At 35.0% G+C, this 17802-nt stretch overlaps 2 protein-coding genes across 5 annotated transcripts; one reads left to right on the top strand and one right to left on the bottom strand.

Annotated features, from left to right (window-relative positions):
- Window positions 1–6604: 6604 nt before the first annotated feature.
- LOC126667717 (trafficking protein particle complex II-specific subunit 120 homolog) lies at window positions 6605–12850 on the bottom strand. 4 transcript variants are annotated; one of them, XR_007638265.2, is made up of 11 exons: window positions 12311–12850; window positions 12012–12218; window positions 11708–11890; window positions 11317–11426; window positions 10980–11039; window positions 10423–10711; window positions 9724–10019; window positions 8736–9613; window positions 7185–8114; window positions 6730–7018; window positions 6605–6650 (listed from the first exon to the last, which is right to left on the bottom strand). XR_007638265.2 is itself a non-coding variant. In XM_050360767.2 (10 exons), exons 1-10 carry the CDS (start codon window positions 12719–12721, stop codon window positions 6798–6800), a joined length of 3585 nt encoding a protein of 1194 aa, XP_050216724.1. In that variant the 5' UTR covers window positions 12722–12850; the 3' UTR covers window positions 6605–6797. The 4 variants fall into 4 exon arrangements, 3 of the variants coding, with proteins under 3 accessions (XP_050216724.1, XP_050216725.1, XP_050216726.1); XM_050360767.2 differs by having other exon boundaries at window positions 6605–7018; XM_050360768.2 differs by having other exon boundaries at window positions 6605–7018; window positions 9724–10016.
- A 529-nt stretch (window positions 12851–13379) lies between these two features.
- LOC126667361 (aberrant root formation protein 4) lies at window positions 13380–17072 on the top strand. The gene is made up of 14 exons (XM_050360317.2): window positions 13380–13490; window positions 13584–13748; window positions 13854–14003; window positions 14106–14178; window positions 14547–14722; window positions 14806–14865; window positions 14989–15139; window positions 15245–15304; window positions 15393–15658; window positions 15730–15801; window positions 16045–16122; window positions 16211–16417; window positions 16534–16585; window positions 16701–17072. Exons 1-14 carry the CDS (start codon window positions 13407–13409, stop codon window positions 16919–16921), a joined length of 1815 nt encoding a protein of 604 aa, XP_050216274.1. The 5' UTR covers window positions 13380–13406; the 3' UTR covers window positions 16922–17072.
- Window positions 17073–17802: the final 730 nt, after the last annotated feature.

Below are 17802 nucleotides of genomic sequence, written 5' to 3'. Positions count from 1 at the left end.
TTCTTTTTACTTCGTATTTAAGTGTTTATATTTTTTATTTGGTCCATGTATTTTTAAAAACAGTTTTATGAAATTCTTTTTATAACAAAAGTGCGGAAACATGGTGCACTCTTTGTTAGTACAAGGATCAAGTAGAACTGTTTTCGAAAGTATAAAAACCAAGTAAAAAAAAGTTCATAAAATTGTTCTCGAAAGTAAAAGTATCAAATAAAAAACAAAAATACTTAGGAATGAAATAAAAAAAAAGTACATAAACTTTGGAATAGTTTTCACCCAATATTTTTTACAATATTAAGTTCATATATACGATTTCATCTCCTATGATGTAAGAGCATATGAAACTAGTAATAAAAATATCTTAAATATAATTATTTTTAATGATGAAACCATATTTTAATAAGAGTAATGCTATATAATCCAACATTTTAAATCCACCTTTGGGTTAAAAGAGTTGGATTAAAAAGGTGAATTATAAAACATATTCTTTTTAATAATTTAAGTTAGAAGAAGTCTGGCTGTCAACGTAGTTGAAAAAAAAATTATATCAAAAGAAATTTGGGGTTAAATTTGATCTAATAAAAAAAATTCTAAATTTGTCAATCAGTTAAACTGGTTAAGATTTGGCAACTATGGTAAAAATCAAAGTAGTTGGAAGGCAAAAACATTAAAGTTAAAGTTATGAATTTAACTAAAATAGCCAATCAGTATGAATGGAAATTGTGCTAAGCTAAAAGTGGTCCCAAAATTTAAATTCCCATGAAATACCAAAATTGGTGAGATGATATATAAGAAAAGAAATCATCTTATAATTGATTTTAAGTGGAAACTTACCAATTAGACTTATTGATGTGTACACCAATTTGATGCATGCTAATTGGTAGGGGGGGCCAAAATGAAGTAAACGAATTAGGAATGGTATTGTCACACCTTTTAGGAATAGTATAGCAAATAGACAAAACACAACTCCTCACAAACTTTCAATGTGCCTAAGAGTGAGCTACAGAAAGGAAGTTTGGACATTGTAAATAATTATAGAGAGAATTTGGCCAAAAGTGACCTTTAAATATATAATATATTTACTTCTTTGCTATGTTTCTTTTAACTAGAAAAAAATATTTCTTTTGTGAAAGATAAAAATCGACTCTTTAGAGTCTCAATTGTTAGTTTGTTAGTTACGGAGGCGTGGTTCGAACTTACAACCTCTTATTGCAATTAGAGGTAACTTAGCCATCCAAATTAGACCCATATTGGCGAGAAAAAATATTCATTAACTCAAATACAAAATATTTTTATTTACCTGACATAAAAACGAGTATGCATGAGAAATAAAAATATGCTATAAGGTGTACAAATTGTCAGATAAACGAATAAAACGATAAGTTAACAAAACAGTTTGTTAATATTAAACAATCATAAATGACACTACTAAAAATAGCGTTACATCGATGGACTTTATAAGTAGGCAATAGTCTGTTGGTATTTGAAATAAATAGTGATGAAATTAATAACGACATACAAACAAATTTGACAAATATATTTTACCAACAAAATGTGTCGGTCAGTGATATCCATCGATAAATATCTATTGATCAACTAAGTTCTAATCCATAACATTTATAATATTGCCAATCCGTCGGTGGAATCAATTACCGACGAACTTGTTCCAATTAGTGATGGAAATATCTGACAACAAATGGTTACTCTTTTAGTAGTGTGAACACTTCATTGTCACCTTGCAATCAGTGGCGGAACTAAAATGTTATTTTAGTCCAGATAACCTCTAGTTCATTTCTAACTTCTCGATAGTTTAACTTTAACCTCTTATTCTCTTAAAAATTCCTGAAGATAATTCAAATTAGAACCTATCCTAACTTCTGTATTCGCCAACAAATTTTGAATGTCACCCATAACTTCGAGCGAGTCGGACTGAATAATCACATTACATCACTACATATGTTGAAGTTGATAAATATTTCGAAATTCGATAATGTAAAATGACTATTATAGCCTTGGAGAAAGGATGAGAATTGTGTGCTGGATGAGATTGTCCTGAATGATAGGCCACACCTTGGCATTGTTCCATGTTCTTCTCACCCTCAAATTAGGCTTTGGCTTTTGCATGGACCACTAAACCACTTCCAATTTGCATGGACCACAGCTCCACTTGCCGGCCCCTTTTATCTCTTCTCTGTCTCTCTCATAAGTTAACGATAACATTTCAATTCTTCACCTTTCTCTCTACTTTATTTTTTCCCCTTTTATTACTGAAATTAAATGTCACCTTTGTTAAAATTAGATTACCAGTTTTGGGGAGAATTAGATTGGGAAAATGTACAAAAAGGCCCTCGTATTTCTACTAAAGCACAAAAATGACCTCAATAATTTTTTAGGGTTGAAAATGACCTCAAACGTTTGCAAAATTAAGATTTTTAACCCTCTAATAGATTGGGAAAAGTTACACAAAAGATCCTCAAATTTCCACCAAAGCACAAAACTAACCTTTAGGCACAAAAATAACCTCAACGTCATCAAATTTAAAATTACGCTCCTCTATTATATGAGTTAATTGAACACATTAAACCAAAAAAAAGTACAAAAATGACTCTCACGTTACCAATGAAGCGCAAAAATGATCTAATGATTTTTAAGAGGTAAAGATAACCTCATAGTTTTCAAATTTAAGATTTATAACCCTCTATTGGATGAGATTAACATATAATATGAAACTAATAATGTGACAACTGATTTAATTTTTAAAACAGTGCTTAAAACTGTAGGAGAAAAAACAAAAATAGGTAAAAAGGTAGCAACTACCCCACCAACTAATGTAGGTGATATGATAGATGAGGGAAAAGGCATCAAAGGACATTCATAATTAGGGCATATAGTTTTGATGATTTTTTTTCACTAAATCATGTCATATGATGTGATACCGTTTTGCTTGCTTGAAGAAACTGAAAACTCACTCAGACATATGCTATGGATAAGAGAACATTTCTCTATTTAGTTGATGTAATGATATGATGCTACACATTCATACAATTGGGTATAAAGACAATGACATTATTTAATATGGTTCTTCTCAAAAAAAGATAGTTAGGGGACAATTTTGTCATAACACATTGAAGACTGAAATACATTATATCTTGAAGAAAATTCTTAGCTAGGTATGTCCTGTATTATTTATCGGCCCAAATCAATCAAATGTTCGAAAAAATAAAAAATTTGATAAAAACTTTATAAGATAATCGAATATCTCATTAAATGAATCCATGAATAAATTTATAGTAGAGGTTCATTTCATCCTTATAACTTGGCGCGGAATATCAAAAGTGTGCAAATGGATGATTTTAGACAAATAAACCCACATATTGGTAAAATGTGACCATTTACCCCTTGTTGGCAAATAACGACATGCCTAATTAGCAAATAATGGGAGTAAAAAGACTCAATCTACCGAACTCTGGATTTATTTAAAAATCCAACTTGAACACTTTTGATATTTTGCGCCAAGTCTGAAGGGTGAAATGAACTATTGTTGAATAAAACTAGGACCATATTTAGGCAAGAAATTCCCAATCTTTATACTTTGCTAGTAGCATTTTGGCGTGAAAGTGAAGTTTTTAGGACAAATTTGTCTTCAAGCTTACCTGGAAAAGATTGATGAGTTGTAAGGAAATTTCTTAAATAAAATTGTGTAGCCAAGGCAATGAAAGGCTACGAAATGGACAAGGGCAACCTTTGTTTGATTTGAGACAGAAACAACAAGATTGACTTATAAGGGAAATACATTGAATGTGAACGCTTAATCCTCGTTATATAAACTAATTATTGTTAAACATAACATAAAATTAACAAATTAATAAAGACTGGAGATGGGGTCAAATTAACAATTAATGAGATCAAGAATATTATTCTCTTTTTGATTTGTTATGCAATGAAACTAGTGTTTGGATGTAAATGTTTTAGCTAAAAACAGTTCAAATTTCATTGTAATTAATCAAATTAAGATTAAAGATGTGAGCTGTTTAGGGTTAGTTAAGAATCCTGGTGGTTGGTGGAACTAGTGAGGAAACATGGACTATCATGAAAATGAAAACGGACAAGGAATTTCAAAGAAAATGAAAATGAAGCATCAATTTAATTAAGAAATCCATGAAATGCATTAATTATAGGGAACATTTGGCCGACTCAAGGTTTCTTTTTCCACTAATTTTTTCTTATATCCACATTTGAAAACAAGTTTTGTAAGACTTGTTAATTTAAAATTATTCATGCTAATGGAGGATTGCTTATGATTATAGCCTTAGATTAGAAGACTTAGTAATGATGAATATGATAGACCAATCATCCAACCAATCACATCAGCTGTTTTCATTGACATTTCACCCCTCAAGTTTAGCACAAAAGATCAAGAGTATCTAAATTAGTCGTCTTGGACAAAAATAAACCAAGAAACATACATTCAGAATAGGCTAATCACCTTAAAAACTACCGACCTTTCATTTTTTTTTCAATAACACCCTGACCTTGCAATTTCGTCAATTGCACCCTATTTCGTATTTTTACGTTTCAATAGCACCCTAATTTAAAAAAAATAGATGATTTTACTATTATAAGGATTACATTTTATAAAACAAACAAATTTAAGAGTCATTTTATACCTTTTTTCACTTGGACAAATTCTAATAAGTTCCTTAACTTAAAAAACTTTCAAATAAATCCTAAATAAAAAAAATTAATTAAATACATATATAATTAATTATTTAATAAATAAATATTTAAAACGAAATCCGCCATTCCCGCCGGCCGCCGGGCGCCACCCGCCGCTCTCCGGTCTCTACCGGAGACGAGCTGGTCGTCTTCCATGGAAGACGACCAGCTCGTCTTCCATGGAAGACCAGATCTGCTGGTCGTCAATGGAAGACCAGCAGATCTGGTCTTCCTTGGGGAAGACCAGATCGTCTTCCCCATGGAAGACGAGGGAAGACGATCTCGTATTCCCCATGGAAGACGAGATTTGTTCGTCTTCCATGGGGAAGACGAGCTGGTCTTCCCCATGGAAGACCAGCGAATCTGTTGCTGGTCTTCCATGGGGAAGACGAGCTGGTCTTCCCCATGGAAGACCAGCGAATCTGTTGCTGGTCTTCCATGGGGAAGACGAGCCGTCTTCCCCATGGAAGACGAGATCTGCTCGTCTTCCATGGGGAAGACGAGCTGGTCTTCCCCATGGAAGACCTGCAGATCTGCTGGTCTTTCATGGGGAAGATCAGCAAATCTGGTCTTCCCCGGGAAGACCAGCAGATTTGGTCTTCCATGGAAGACCGGTGCTCGTCTTCCATGGAAGACCGGTGACGGAATTTAAACGGACGGGGTGACGGAAAGCGGCGACAGGTCCGAAGGGAGGCGGTGATTTTTTATTTAATTTATTTATTTATATATTTTTTGTTATAGAGAAGAGGGTTTATTTGTATAGTTTAAAACATCATTTCACATTTAGAGTTTTTTAAAAATATGAAGAATTTGTTTTGAACTTTATCCAAACAAAAAGAGTTCAATTTAATACTTTAGGGTGCTATTGAAACATAAAAACACAAAATAGGGTGCAATTGACGAAATTGCAAGGTCAGGGTGTTATTGAAAAAAAAATGAAAGGTCGGTAGTTTTTGAGGTGATTAGCCTTCAGAATATTAAATTTTAGAAAGTTTAGAGTAAAACAATACAAATATGCCAAATGTGGGTTTATTTATCCAAAATCACAAGCTTCGACATTTTTTAACTTTTGTGCTAAATTGAAGGGGTGAAAGGAACTTTTGTTGATTTCACAACTGCAGGGACAATTAAGAGACATCCAATTGGCTGTAAAGTTAATAGATACATATGCATCTATATAAAGAAAAGAAAATTAATTTGCTATTTATAACCAAAACAAGGAGAAAATTAAATTGTGGGTAAGAGAAATGTGACATTTTTCATTCTTTCAAGGCTTATCTCCTTAAAATCCCCCCACCTTTTACCCCCAATTCATTTGCACCCTCACGTTGTAAAACCACCAAATATACCCAAATTACGACCTTTCACTTTCAATTGCACCCTCAAGCATTAAATTGACCTCTTTTCACTTGAAAAATATTCAAATCAATACTTTAAATTTTAGCCTATATTTTAAAATAGGACTTAATATTTTTTTTAAAACAAAAATAAATCTATTTTTTCAAGTGAAAAGAGATCAATTTAATGCTTGAGGGTACAATTGAAAGTGAAAGGTCGTAATTTGGGTATATTTGGTGGTTTTGCAACGTGAGGGTGCAAACGAATTGGGGGTAAAAGGTGAGGGTTTTTTAAGGGGATAAGCCTTCTTTCAAACCCAACTCCAAGACACCTTTTGCTTTCATATTCCAATCCTTAACCATCAATCCATTTCTGCCTTAAAATTGCAATCAAAACAATTTTTAACCCACCAACCAAAATAGCAAAAAGAAGCACTTCAAAGTTCAACTATAGGATGGGTGTATCATTTTCTAACCAAATCAAAGAGAAGCTAAATTTTGGTTAAGCCTAGTAACTTACCAATTTAGGATTTGATATCATTTCAATGCCGATATTAAATTCTGAGTAATTGCTTTCAGCTTTCCAAAATCGATACATTTCTGAAAGAATGCATGTATAGTCATTAATTTACAAGCACATCAACATACTCGTACAATAGGACAAGAATCACGGGCATACCGTGGGAAAACATCGTGATTCATTATAATGATGCCCGAAAAAACCCATTCGCCTAGGGTGCAGAATAGTCAAGCAGTCCCGATTACGCGAATGTGGAATGGAGGCCCTCGACAAAAGATTGGTTCATCAGGTGAATCAGTTCTTGCACGAGTTCTGAGAACATCATTGGCATCTTCAATCACAGCAGCAGCTACTAGAGTGTACTCACCAGGGACTAGAAAATGTAAAGAGAAACAGTGCTTCGATTCTTGAAGAGGCGGAACCTCCATAATAATCCCTTTCAAAACACCTAAAACAAATAAGAACAAGCCAGAGAATCACGTGTTAACAATTTCCAAAAGCACGAATGTGTAGGTTAGTGTAGCATTACAGCCTCAGCTTCTAAAAGAACAAAATCAAAATTATAGCATATTACGAGCTGAAAATTAATAGAAGTCGTCAAAGGAAAATCTTACCAGCCCATAAGACTGTGGCCTTAGTACCCTCAACACAATTATGTCCAGCAACATCCCTGCATGTTATGCTGAGACTCATTCTAATCATTTCCTTGGTGTTGTTGCGAACTATTACTTCCATCGGAGTCATGTCATGAGCCACTACTGAACCTTTAGACCCAGAGAAGTCGACAGGCATCTCAGATTCTTGTCGGAAACTGCTTTTAACAAGCCTGAAGCCAAATGTCAATGGATCTGGTAATAGCACATCCATTACGGATGTCTGAAGAGCTGCCTGTATGGCATCCTTTATATTTAACTCTCCAGAGCTGTTCCGTCCTGATTGCCATCTCACTTTTATTCTAGAAATGAGTTTTTTAATGGAAGCATTTAGTTCAGCCTTGGCGCTCTTTTCCGAGAAGCTTAAATTTCTGCTGCCAATACCCGCATCAGGCTGAAAATCTTTCATGAAAAAAGAACCATCGAGAATAGGTAATTTAAAGTGCTCCAGCGGTATTAAAACCCGTGCAGAGTAATCCCTATCAATTCTTGATTTTGGGAAACTAAATTCTGTAGCATCTTGTTCGGCAGAAAGGTTATCCTCATGACTGTCGATTTGCACAGAGACGCTGATTTCAAATACAACATCAGTTGGATTAGACAATTCCATTTCCAGAAAACGTAACCCCCAACTTCCTCTGAAAGGATCAATTTTTACCAAACCATCCATCTTGCTTTTTGGACTAATAGCTTCTTTACCATTATTAAGCTCATTATGAACTTGTCCTGGAGAATTTTCACCAACATGAGCAGGAATTTCCATTGAAAGCAAACGAGCCTTCACAAAAGACAATCCTTGCATTACACAAACATGCAGGGGAATAACCAGGCGTCTGCCAGGAGGAAGAGCAGATCCTTTTGATGGAGGATCTTCAGAATCTGGCAAGGGTCCTAAGAATCAAATTTATTCAGTCATGTGAGTCAGCAAGATATCTAAATGGAGCAACATTCATAGAAGTTCAAATTAATAGTATTTACTATCTAGAAACAAGATGGTACATAAAGAGCTTCGAATTAAGAATAAAATGAAAACATAAACTGATGGCCATGCCCCATTAGATATGTGCAAAAGCAAGCGGCTAAATTCAGCTGGTACTCCCAGATGGCACAAGCGTAGGACAGAGGATTAAGAGCTCTAAAATCCTAAGGCCCATCAATGACCAACGAAGAATTGAAATTCCAGAGCTCAGATAACCAAAGAATATATTAGATTCTCAGTTCCTTTAGAAATCCAAAAAAAAATAGCAGACATGAGGCATGGTTCCATAAGGAGACAACAGCTAAGTTTCCAATTTATAGTGCAACTGTTCTTTCCGGGGGGGGGGGGGAGTCATAGTGTATTTGTCTGATCCAATATACGATCACAGCTAAAGGTCAAGAAACATAGGCAAAATCACAACAAAAAATTCACATAGTAGCCATGAGGCGTTGCTTTTTCTCAGAGTAAATATTTTTAATAAATGTTAGCGTCTCAAAAAGAGAAATTATTGTATGCAAAGTTAGGAGATATACCAGCATAATGTATCAGCAATGTAGGGCTGCTACCGTCTTTTAAATGTCTCCCAATATTTCCAGAGCCATGCTTACCACCAGTAAAATCAAGGTCCATTGTTCCAAGCTGCCAAGCTTTTAGTGTAACAGGCAGGATTACTTCTGCACCAGGCTTCAAAGGAAGTGCTGACTTTAGGAGTTCATATGGTATTGAGACAACGGAATCTTGATTTTTCCCAGAAAGCGAGATATGGGCTTGTTCAACTGGCACTGTGCCTGCATTAGCCAGACTAATCCACACACCACGTATTTCACCTTCATACAGAACTATTGCACCATCACCACCCACAACATGAGAAACTAGCAATGGAAGTGGAGACACTACAGAAATATTTGGAACAGTTACATTTCTCAGCTTTGGAGATCCACAACATCTGAATGGGTCAGAGAGGACAAGCCCTTGTGCAGCACCGAGAAGCAGATTATCGACATCTCTAAAAACATGTTCTGTAATAACGCCAAAACAGTGAACAATGCACCCTGGAATTGTCACTGAGCCTTCTGAAGTTGGGATTCCAGATAATGTGATCACCTTTGATGAATTAGGTGGAAGATCTACACTAACGGGGAAAGCATCAAAATTTTCCGAATGCAATGAAAGGTATATGCTATCAACCCTTAGATCAAAGCCACAGGGGTTTGCCAACTCCACCAAGACCTGAACTGGTTCTCCAACAATCCATATCAACTCCTGCTTGCTGCTGTCATTTAGGTCCCCTTTGCTGAATGGTGTATATATAAAAGGCCCCGATGGAGCAGATCCAACCCACCAATCTTCTTTAGCTGAATTGCGTTTTACAATGTCCATTTGAGAGGGATGGAGAGGAAAAGAATATAACCTGAAAGAATCAAAAAGATTAACAGAAATGAATACCTGCTAGGAAAACCAGAGCAAAAATAATTATGAGACTCCAAAGGTCTTCTCACTTTTAACAAATCAAGTCCATACCTTACAAAAGGTAAGGCAGGATCAGCACAGCGGGTTCCTAAAGGTAGCCTTTCAGCTGAATTAGCAAGTGCACTAGCAAGGCCATTTTGTCCAGCTGGTGTGATAAGAGGATAATATGATCTTAGTAGCCGTGCAGCAGCACTCCAAGCAGCAAGAGGATCTCCAGCACGCACCGCAGAAAGCAATATCTCCCTCAGTACAACCATCTGCAATGTGCTCCACTGAGACTCGAATAAAGAAACAATTGACTGGTGATGCATTTTTCCATTATCAGCATGGCTGGATCCAATTTCCTTCTGAAAAGAAAAATTAGCAAATGTAGCACTTTAGGGACATGGAGAATTATACATGTCAAATCAGTCAAAAGAGCTAAGGATCTGTAATCATAATAAAGATGCAGCATAGATATAAATTCTCAAATATGCATATGAGAGAAGCTAAATTCAAACATAAGGCAGAGAAAAATCAAAGGCAAATCTAATAGTACAAACAAAAAATTGCATTAGCCCGAAGAGACATTGATGGTCAGCTGAAACAAGGATTTGAAAGTGAAAAGTTGTTTCTCATGAGTTCATATGAATCTAAATCCAAGAACATAAAGTTAAAAAAAAGAGGAAAGTAGAACATCAATATTCTGGGTACCAATGTAATCATGCATGTCAAAGACTCCAAATATTTTTCCCCTACTTGAGAACTTACGTTGGAAGGAAGATGACTGGAGAAGGATGCTCTACTCTGAACACGATATGCGCTGGTGGTCATTGCCAAAACTTGCATAGCACTGATAGCTGCCAATCTATTATCTTGTTGCATATAAAGCTGGGCTACCTGCCTTGAAAAAAATGCCGCTTTCCTCTGATAGCCAAGAGACCCATACAAGCGAGCTATTTCAACATATAATACAAGTCTATCACTGACATCAATCAAAGATCTCGCACCATCAGCAGCACTAGTTAGCAACTCCACCACATCCTTAGTAAATCCTCTTCTAAAAAGAAAAAACAAGAATTACTAAAGAAATAATGATCGAAAAAATAAGTTCAATGAGAAAACATAGACATCAGAGATTCAGAAACTAAGGTGTGGAAATGTTTTGATGCCAAAGGAAGCTGCATACACGCATGATGCATCTACAAGATCTATAAGTATGCAATTATAAGACGAATGAAGTATAAATGCAGCTACTGCATTCGAGTACCATGTCCTCCTACGCTTGCTCACACACAAAAAGAATGGACATATTCAAATATATGTACCTGGAAAGAAATCTTGCCAATTTCAGAGTAGCTTCAAGTTCAAAGCTTAAAGGAGAAACTCTGCATCCCAAAATTTAAATAAAAAATTCCAGTCAGCAAATTAAAACTAAGAATATAAAAGCCTAAACGCCCTATAGGCATAACATAAAAAGTTTAAAGTCAATAAAGTTGCAATGAAACATATAGTTTTGCTAATTTGTGCTGATAAATGCATTCAAGTGTTGAAATATATGGAATGCATTACACTTTACAATTCCTCAGGTTGTGCAACTAATATAAACCAGCTTTTCTAAAAATATATCAACATTCATGACTAAATTGAAAGAAAAATAACGACCTTTGAGCATTATCTGGTGTAAATGACTTCTTGTAATGTGATATCACGCTACCGTACCGATACCTAACCTCATCCTCAAAAACTGCATCCTTTTGGCCCATTTGATCTATCTGATAACATAAAACATAAATAACACAACTCCAAGGTATCAGTATAAAGTTCAAATAAATTACTATTAAATGAAATGCGTTAAAACAGTCCATACAAGTCTGAACAACAAGCTGGTACCATTATTTTAACAGGACAAAGGGGCTCATATTCTACCTACTTAAATGATATCATAGTTAAACATAATCACAACATTAAATGTACAACTAATAAAACAAAGTACTTGGCGAGACATTTATCAAAGCTCACAAATGAACTTTTTTCATTAAAAATGTCTACATACCAGCAAGGCACAAACACTACCCTCCAAAGCTCCAGCATACCAGAAGAAATCAGTAGTCAATCTAGCTAATTCAAGAGCAGTCGAATAGTGGGCATTAGCATCAACAGGTGATCCAGCTAACAAACAATAATCCCCAATAGTCTTTTGTGCACGCGCAAGCCTCCTCTTTTTAGCCTTGATCACCTGCGATTTCAAAGCCAAATTCAAACAAACTCGACAAATGCATAATATCCAATAATAAAACTGCAACTTAAAGAAATGATAAATAAATTAACAAAAATGTATAAAACACCTAGACATAAACCTCCTCTGAACTTAAACTTGCTTGCGAATCCAAAGGCGTCTTGAGTATAGTTCCGGCAGATTCAGCCTGTAAAACCCATTTCTCAAATTCCATCAGCAAGGAAGCAGCTATATCTTGCATCATAGTCTGCAAATGTATCTCTAGGGTTTCCCGATCGGCGGGCGGAAACAATTTCAAATTCTCCTCCTGTTTACCTCCATCCTCCAACTAACTCACAAATCAAACAAAAACAAAAACATTTAATAAAAAAAATTAAACTCATATAATTTTTACAATAATCCAATTGAACATAACCTAACCTGAGAATCGCAAGGCGAAAAGGCGAAACAGCGAGAAATAAGGGCAGAAGAGTAATTTTTACAAGCGGCGTTAAACTGATCGATAACAGAATCGAGATCAGGAGAAGAAGGGCAGTGACAAACGCCGATGACGGCGAGAATCTTGCGATTGGATTGAAAATCTTCCCATGGACTAGGAGGTGAACCGCCGAGAATGAATTTGAAGCGGAGAGAACCGGTGTCCCATGGCTGATTGGAAAATGGCGATTTTTGATGCTCTGTGTAGAATGAACTAATGCCGGAGAGAGGAATTGTGTGGTGGCGGAGAAACATTGAGTAATAGTCGCGGAGGATGGTTGGCGGGACCGGTCCGATTGGTATAATTGCGATTCGGATCATGCATGATGTCTCTATGCTGACGTCTGGTTCCATTTCTTTTGGTTTGGATCTGAAATGGAGTGGAGAAGCAAGTGAAGAAGACCAGTGAGTGAGAGAAGAAGATAGTTTTTTTTTTGCCAAATCGATGGCAACGGAATGGGTGAATTTTTTTTTAATTTTTTTAAAAAATATCAATTGGAAATTTTTACAAGCGGAGTATATAATTCGGGAATAAACATCAAATCGATTTTGAAAATTTAGATAAATTTTTAATAAATTATTCAAATTGGGATAGATTTATAATTTTTTAAAATGTGGATAGCTTTACAAAAACTCAAAAAGATTAAGCTTTTTAATTTTATAATTGAATGATTTTTTTAGTTTTTCTAAACATGTACTTTTTCTATACAAAGGTTGTAAATGAACCGAACATAATCGAAATTTGAGATGTTCACAGTTCATGTCAATAAAATATATGAGCGGTTTTGTGTTCGTTCAAGCTTAAACAAAATGTTTATTTTGGTTCGTTTAAACTTGAACAAAATATTTATTTCAGTTCGTTTAAAATTTATAATGTTCACATCAGGCTCGTGTTTATTTTACTATTTTTCTTCAAGTACTCGCACCACCGATAAATTAATTAATACAAATATAATTAAATTCAGTTTTAACTTATAAATTAATTTAAGATTATATAAAAATAAACCGATTTTGTAAATTCTGTTGAGTGCGCAAAAAGATGGCAACAGAGCTTCGCAAAACTTCTTCTTCCGCTAATCCTCTGCTGCTTCGTCTTCAAGAAATTCTATCTTCTTGGTCGCAAGTAAATCCTTCCTCATTTGATTTCATTTCTCGAAAATTTCAGATCATTCCGTTTATAAAAATTTATGCTCAAAAAAATTATTTTCTCTCGCAGTCGATTAAAGACGGAGAAGTAAACTCGGCGTCAGAGCTGGTCAACTTCCTCGAAACAATCTCAACTTATGCATTATCAAATCCTGATGATCAAGATGCCCAACACAATGCATTTGAAATTCTCTCTGAATTTCATAGCTTTTTGCTTTCTCCTGCTTCAGACCAGGTTTTTCTTAAATATTTTAATCACTTAGAGTAACAAAAAGATTGCTGCTGTCTGTTTGGTTTGATTTTAGAGGTACTAACTTAAAATGGGTTTTTGTTTTTATAGGAGGTTATTGATGCACTTTCGTTTGATTTGCCTAAAGCTGTGTCCAAGTTTGCAGGTTTGTCTAGTCAATGTCTAGAGAGTGTTGATGGCGTTATTGATTGTTTTATAGTCGCATGTAATCCGCGTGACATGCATTCCATTCTTTGTGAGGTAAATTTATTTGATTTCTCGGTTTGATGGTCATTCTGAAATTGTTGTTTTTAACCTTATGATGATCCTTGTTCATTAATGATATACAATTTACTGAATTAGGCATTGGGTTCGGTCGATAGGCCACATAACGCTTCTGGTTATGTTGCTGTTCTTCTAAGTGGCTTTTCAAAAGGTATGTCAAACAATGAGTCATTATTTACCAGGATCATGTTGTGCATCTGTGAGACTTATTAATGTTCTGTAGATTTTGGGGTTTTATTGACAATATTCAGTAAACTATATCATAAATTTTAGGGATGAATCTTGAAGACGATAGTTTAGCTTATCGACATCATGTTGTAGTTAAAAAGATTATTAAGAGATAGGCAGTTCAATTACTAATTAGGCATGATCTTCTTATATATTTTTCATCTGTTTACGAAACAAATAGCTTATGTGGAAAATGCTATGATCGTGTATGTTTTGATTTCTTTTGTGAACTCACTAAGAGATCTTGCTTGCTAATGTGCTTGAATTCAAGTAGTTAATTTCTTTCTTCAGTGTTCCTTTCCATACAGAGGCGCCATTATGAGCAAGTAAAAGTAGCAATTCCTGTTATTTTAAATGTGCTGAAGGCTACAACTTCAGAGTTGGATGATGACGATGATGAATGTATAAAATTGTTTCACAGGGCTTTAGAAATAGCTGATTCTGTAAAGGCAGTTTGCGCAAAACTGGTACGCCAATCTATTTGCCTAACCTTGGCGATATTCTCACGTAACCACTATTATTTATGACTAATCCTCTGTGGATTTGACAGGAGGGGATACTAAATGAAAAGCTCCGTGCTCTACTTGGTTTATATGTATTACAAGTCATGGTTAGCGCATCTTTATAGTTATGTACTCTAGTTAGAGCTCCTAAGTTGAGTGCTTTGTGTATTGTGTTTTCTGGTGATCTTTATTGTGTTATTAGTTCTAAGATTGCTTCCCTTGATGTGCAGGCTCTTCTTTCCATCAAACAAGGAGATAAGATTTCGAGCTGTATGCACCTGGTGCTACAACTTTCCGGTTTCTTCCCATATTGTGGTTTATCATATCTTGGTTTAATAACTGGATCCGATGTTGATGTAAAAGTGAATATTGTTGTTGAAGGTACATTATAATACTTCTACTGCAAGCTATTGTGTAACTCCAATTTTGTCAATTCGGATTCAATATTGATAATTTTCTCCTGCAATGTTAAATTATATTGCATAGAGGAAGAAGATGATTTTGGGAGCTGTTTATTTTACACCAGACATGGAGCGTCTCTTTCAGGTTTGCGTTTGCAAAATACTACACAGTTTCCTTATCCTGTTTTTTTCTTCTTCTTTCAAAATTAGTACCTCCTGTTTTGTTAATACAGTGATCTGGGGTGATATATATGATGAAGTTGCTCAGGCTGCCAAGGAGAATATGTCTGCGGTCAAGGATGAACTTAAAGTTAACCAAACTTATAGGTGGCAAGCATTAGGCATGTTGAAATACATACTTGCCTCTACCAATATGCCATGGGAATTAAAGAAACACGCCATCAGTTTCATGCTTTTCATTACTACTGGAAGTAGCACACAAAAGGATGGACTCACGGACTGCTCTATTTATTTGCCTAGTCTCTGTGCTACTATGCAGGTTTATCTTGCTATTTTGAGTCTTCATGCCAATTTCTCTTCTCTTCACTAACATCCAGAATTATGTTTCAGGCCATTACAATGGTTATCATGTATGCTCCAAACACTGAATTAAGAAAGAACGCCTTTCAGGCTTTAAAGAGGGTAAGGTTTTTAGCCGTAGCTGAAAATATTGGAGGTGCCATCAAGTCTAAAGGCTGGAATTGCATTTTTTCATCCTCTTTTTTCTCTAGATAAGCTGACTTAAATAATGTGATCATTAAACTGATAACCATTTACCATTGCTGAAAAGTTTATTACATATTGGTCCTGTCACTGTTTTTCTGTGTGTAATTTATGTACCATTTGATAGTTGTACAACAAGTAATCAATCAACAACTTGACCAGATAATTGCTGAAACTCCAACTTCTGAAAGGCTTGATATTTTAGAAGTTTTGATTACAAAAAGTGATTCTTCCTCTTTGGTAAGCCCAACAGACTGCTCAATATTTGATCTATAACTTTCAACTTTTGACAAAATTTGAACTGAAAAACTTGTGCATGTATATGTAGATTGCAATTCTTTTAGATCTTCTTAGAGGTGAGCTGTTCATGGAAAATTGCCATAGAACATCATTAAGAAAAGACGAAACTCTGCCGTCTGAAAATGAAAGGAACTCGGTTGCATCAATATGGACTGGTGGGGTGCTAAAATTGGTTGAGTTTGTTTTGAAGCCTCCGGTGGGGGGACCTCCACCCTTTCCCGAGCATGGAGACGCAGTAATTCTTAAACTTGCTTAGTCCAAGTTGTTTGCCTCTTCTCGGAATCATATAGTATTTCATTTTTTTTATCTTTTATTATGGTACTTCTTTGAATAGAAAATGATGTTTCACAGGTTCTAGCTTCACTCAACCTCTACAGATATATATTAATTACAGAATCATCAGGTAATATCTTTGCAGATTTTTTCGGACAATCCTAAGTGATGATGTGCTTTCTTTTTATTAAATGTGTTCTGGCCATGGTTCAGGTAATTCGAACTTTATTTTCAAAATGTAACAGGAAATACTAACTATACTGGAGTGCTGTCAAGGAACAATTTACAGAAGGCGTACAATGAATGGCTTATGCCTCTTCGGACCCTAGTGACTGGAATTATAGCGGAGAACAAGAGTGAGGATGATCAATTTGCAATTGACACGGTATGTGCTCTAAACCCAGTTGAGTTAGTTCTGTACCGATGTATAGAGCTTGTCGAAGAAAGGCTAAAGCAGTCAACATAGTACGTTAAATAGTCTCTATCCAACTTTAGGGGAGTAGACATTTATGTATAATTTCCCGCATAAAATCCCAATTTGAGTTGAACATAGTACGTTGCTGTAAACATTTTGAAGAACAAATTGTTGTTTTATTTGAGTTGAACATTGTACTTTATCAAGCATTTCATTCACTGCGATGTCTTTGCCGTGTTGGAAACGACGGCATCCATCTGCTTTTGATATACCTATAATATTGTAGTTAAATAGATTTTATGTGTACTATATTAATATGTAATTTAAAAAAAAGCATATATGTTGAAGTGGATTGACACGAACACGATACGAGAAATTTTGAAAATGAAGTGAATGAGTTTACTTGTCGATCTACTACATAACATGTTTCAATCCATGTGATATTCGGATTAATCCGTTTATAATACCAACACATTGAACCTCAAACCTAATCTATTAGTTTTCCTTACGAATATGGTATTCGCATATCGTAATTTATTTTATCATTTTGACATACTACTTAGGAGGTTATTATTTTTTGACTATGACTAGCATTTATGAATTTGAATTTGGAAGAAGGAGATCTGCTTTTCTACAATTTGCTTTCTAATTTATTAAAAGCTTCTTTGAAACTAAATTTTTTAAGCTCATATATAAACAACACAATCTTAGGTGTTGAATAGACTAATAACGTTCTACCAGCTCTATAGTTGGTAGTTGGTGTATTACCATTGTTAGGTGCAGATCATCATAGAGATTATTACATATTTACCTAAAATAAAAAAATATTTGTAAATTATACCTCATCACAGAAAAGATAACCAAAATACATCACAATATCAATTCATTTGTGTTTGTACTCCCCGTGTCATAAACAATTATAATTTTACTCT

Source organism: Mercurialis annua, linkage group LG2 (assembly GCF_937616625.2).
Source record: "Mercurialis annua linkage group LG2, ddMerAnnu1.2, whole genome shotgun sequence".
NCBI classification, from domain to species: domain Eukaryota; kingdom Viridiplantae; phylum Streptophyta; class Magnoliopsida; order Malpighiales; family Euphorbiaceae; genus Mercurialis; species Mercurialis annua.
Note: the sequence above shows the minus strand (reverse complement) of the source record. Positions and strands in the feature narration are given on the sequence as shown.

Coding starts and splice junctions, on each gene's coding strand:
- LOC126667717 (XM_050360767.2), bottom strand. CDS start 12,721: ATGGAACCAGACGTCAGCATAGAGACATCATGCATGATCCGAATCGCA. Junction 12,219..12,310: donor TTTCGCCTTGCGATTCTCAG/GTTAGGTTATGT, acceptor TTTGTGAGTTAG/TTGGAGGATGGAGGTAAACA. Junction 11,040..11,316: donor ACACCAGATAATGCTCAAAG/GTCGTTATTTTT, acceptor TTTGGGATGCAG/AGTTTCTCCTTTAAGCTTTG.
- LOC126667361 (XM_050360317.2), top strand. CDS start 13,407: ATGGCAACAGAGCTTCGCAAAACTTCTTCTTCCGCTAATCCTCTGCTG. Junction 14,179..14,546: donor TCTAAGTGGCTTTTCAAAAG/GTATGTCAAACA, acceptor TTCTTTCTTCAG/TGTTCCTTTCCATACAGAGG. Junction 15,802..16,044: donor CCTTTCAGGCTTTAAAGAGG/GTAAGGTTTTTA, acceptor CAACTTGACCAG/ATAATTGCTGAAACTCCAAC.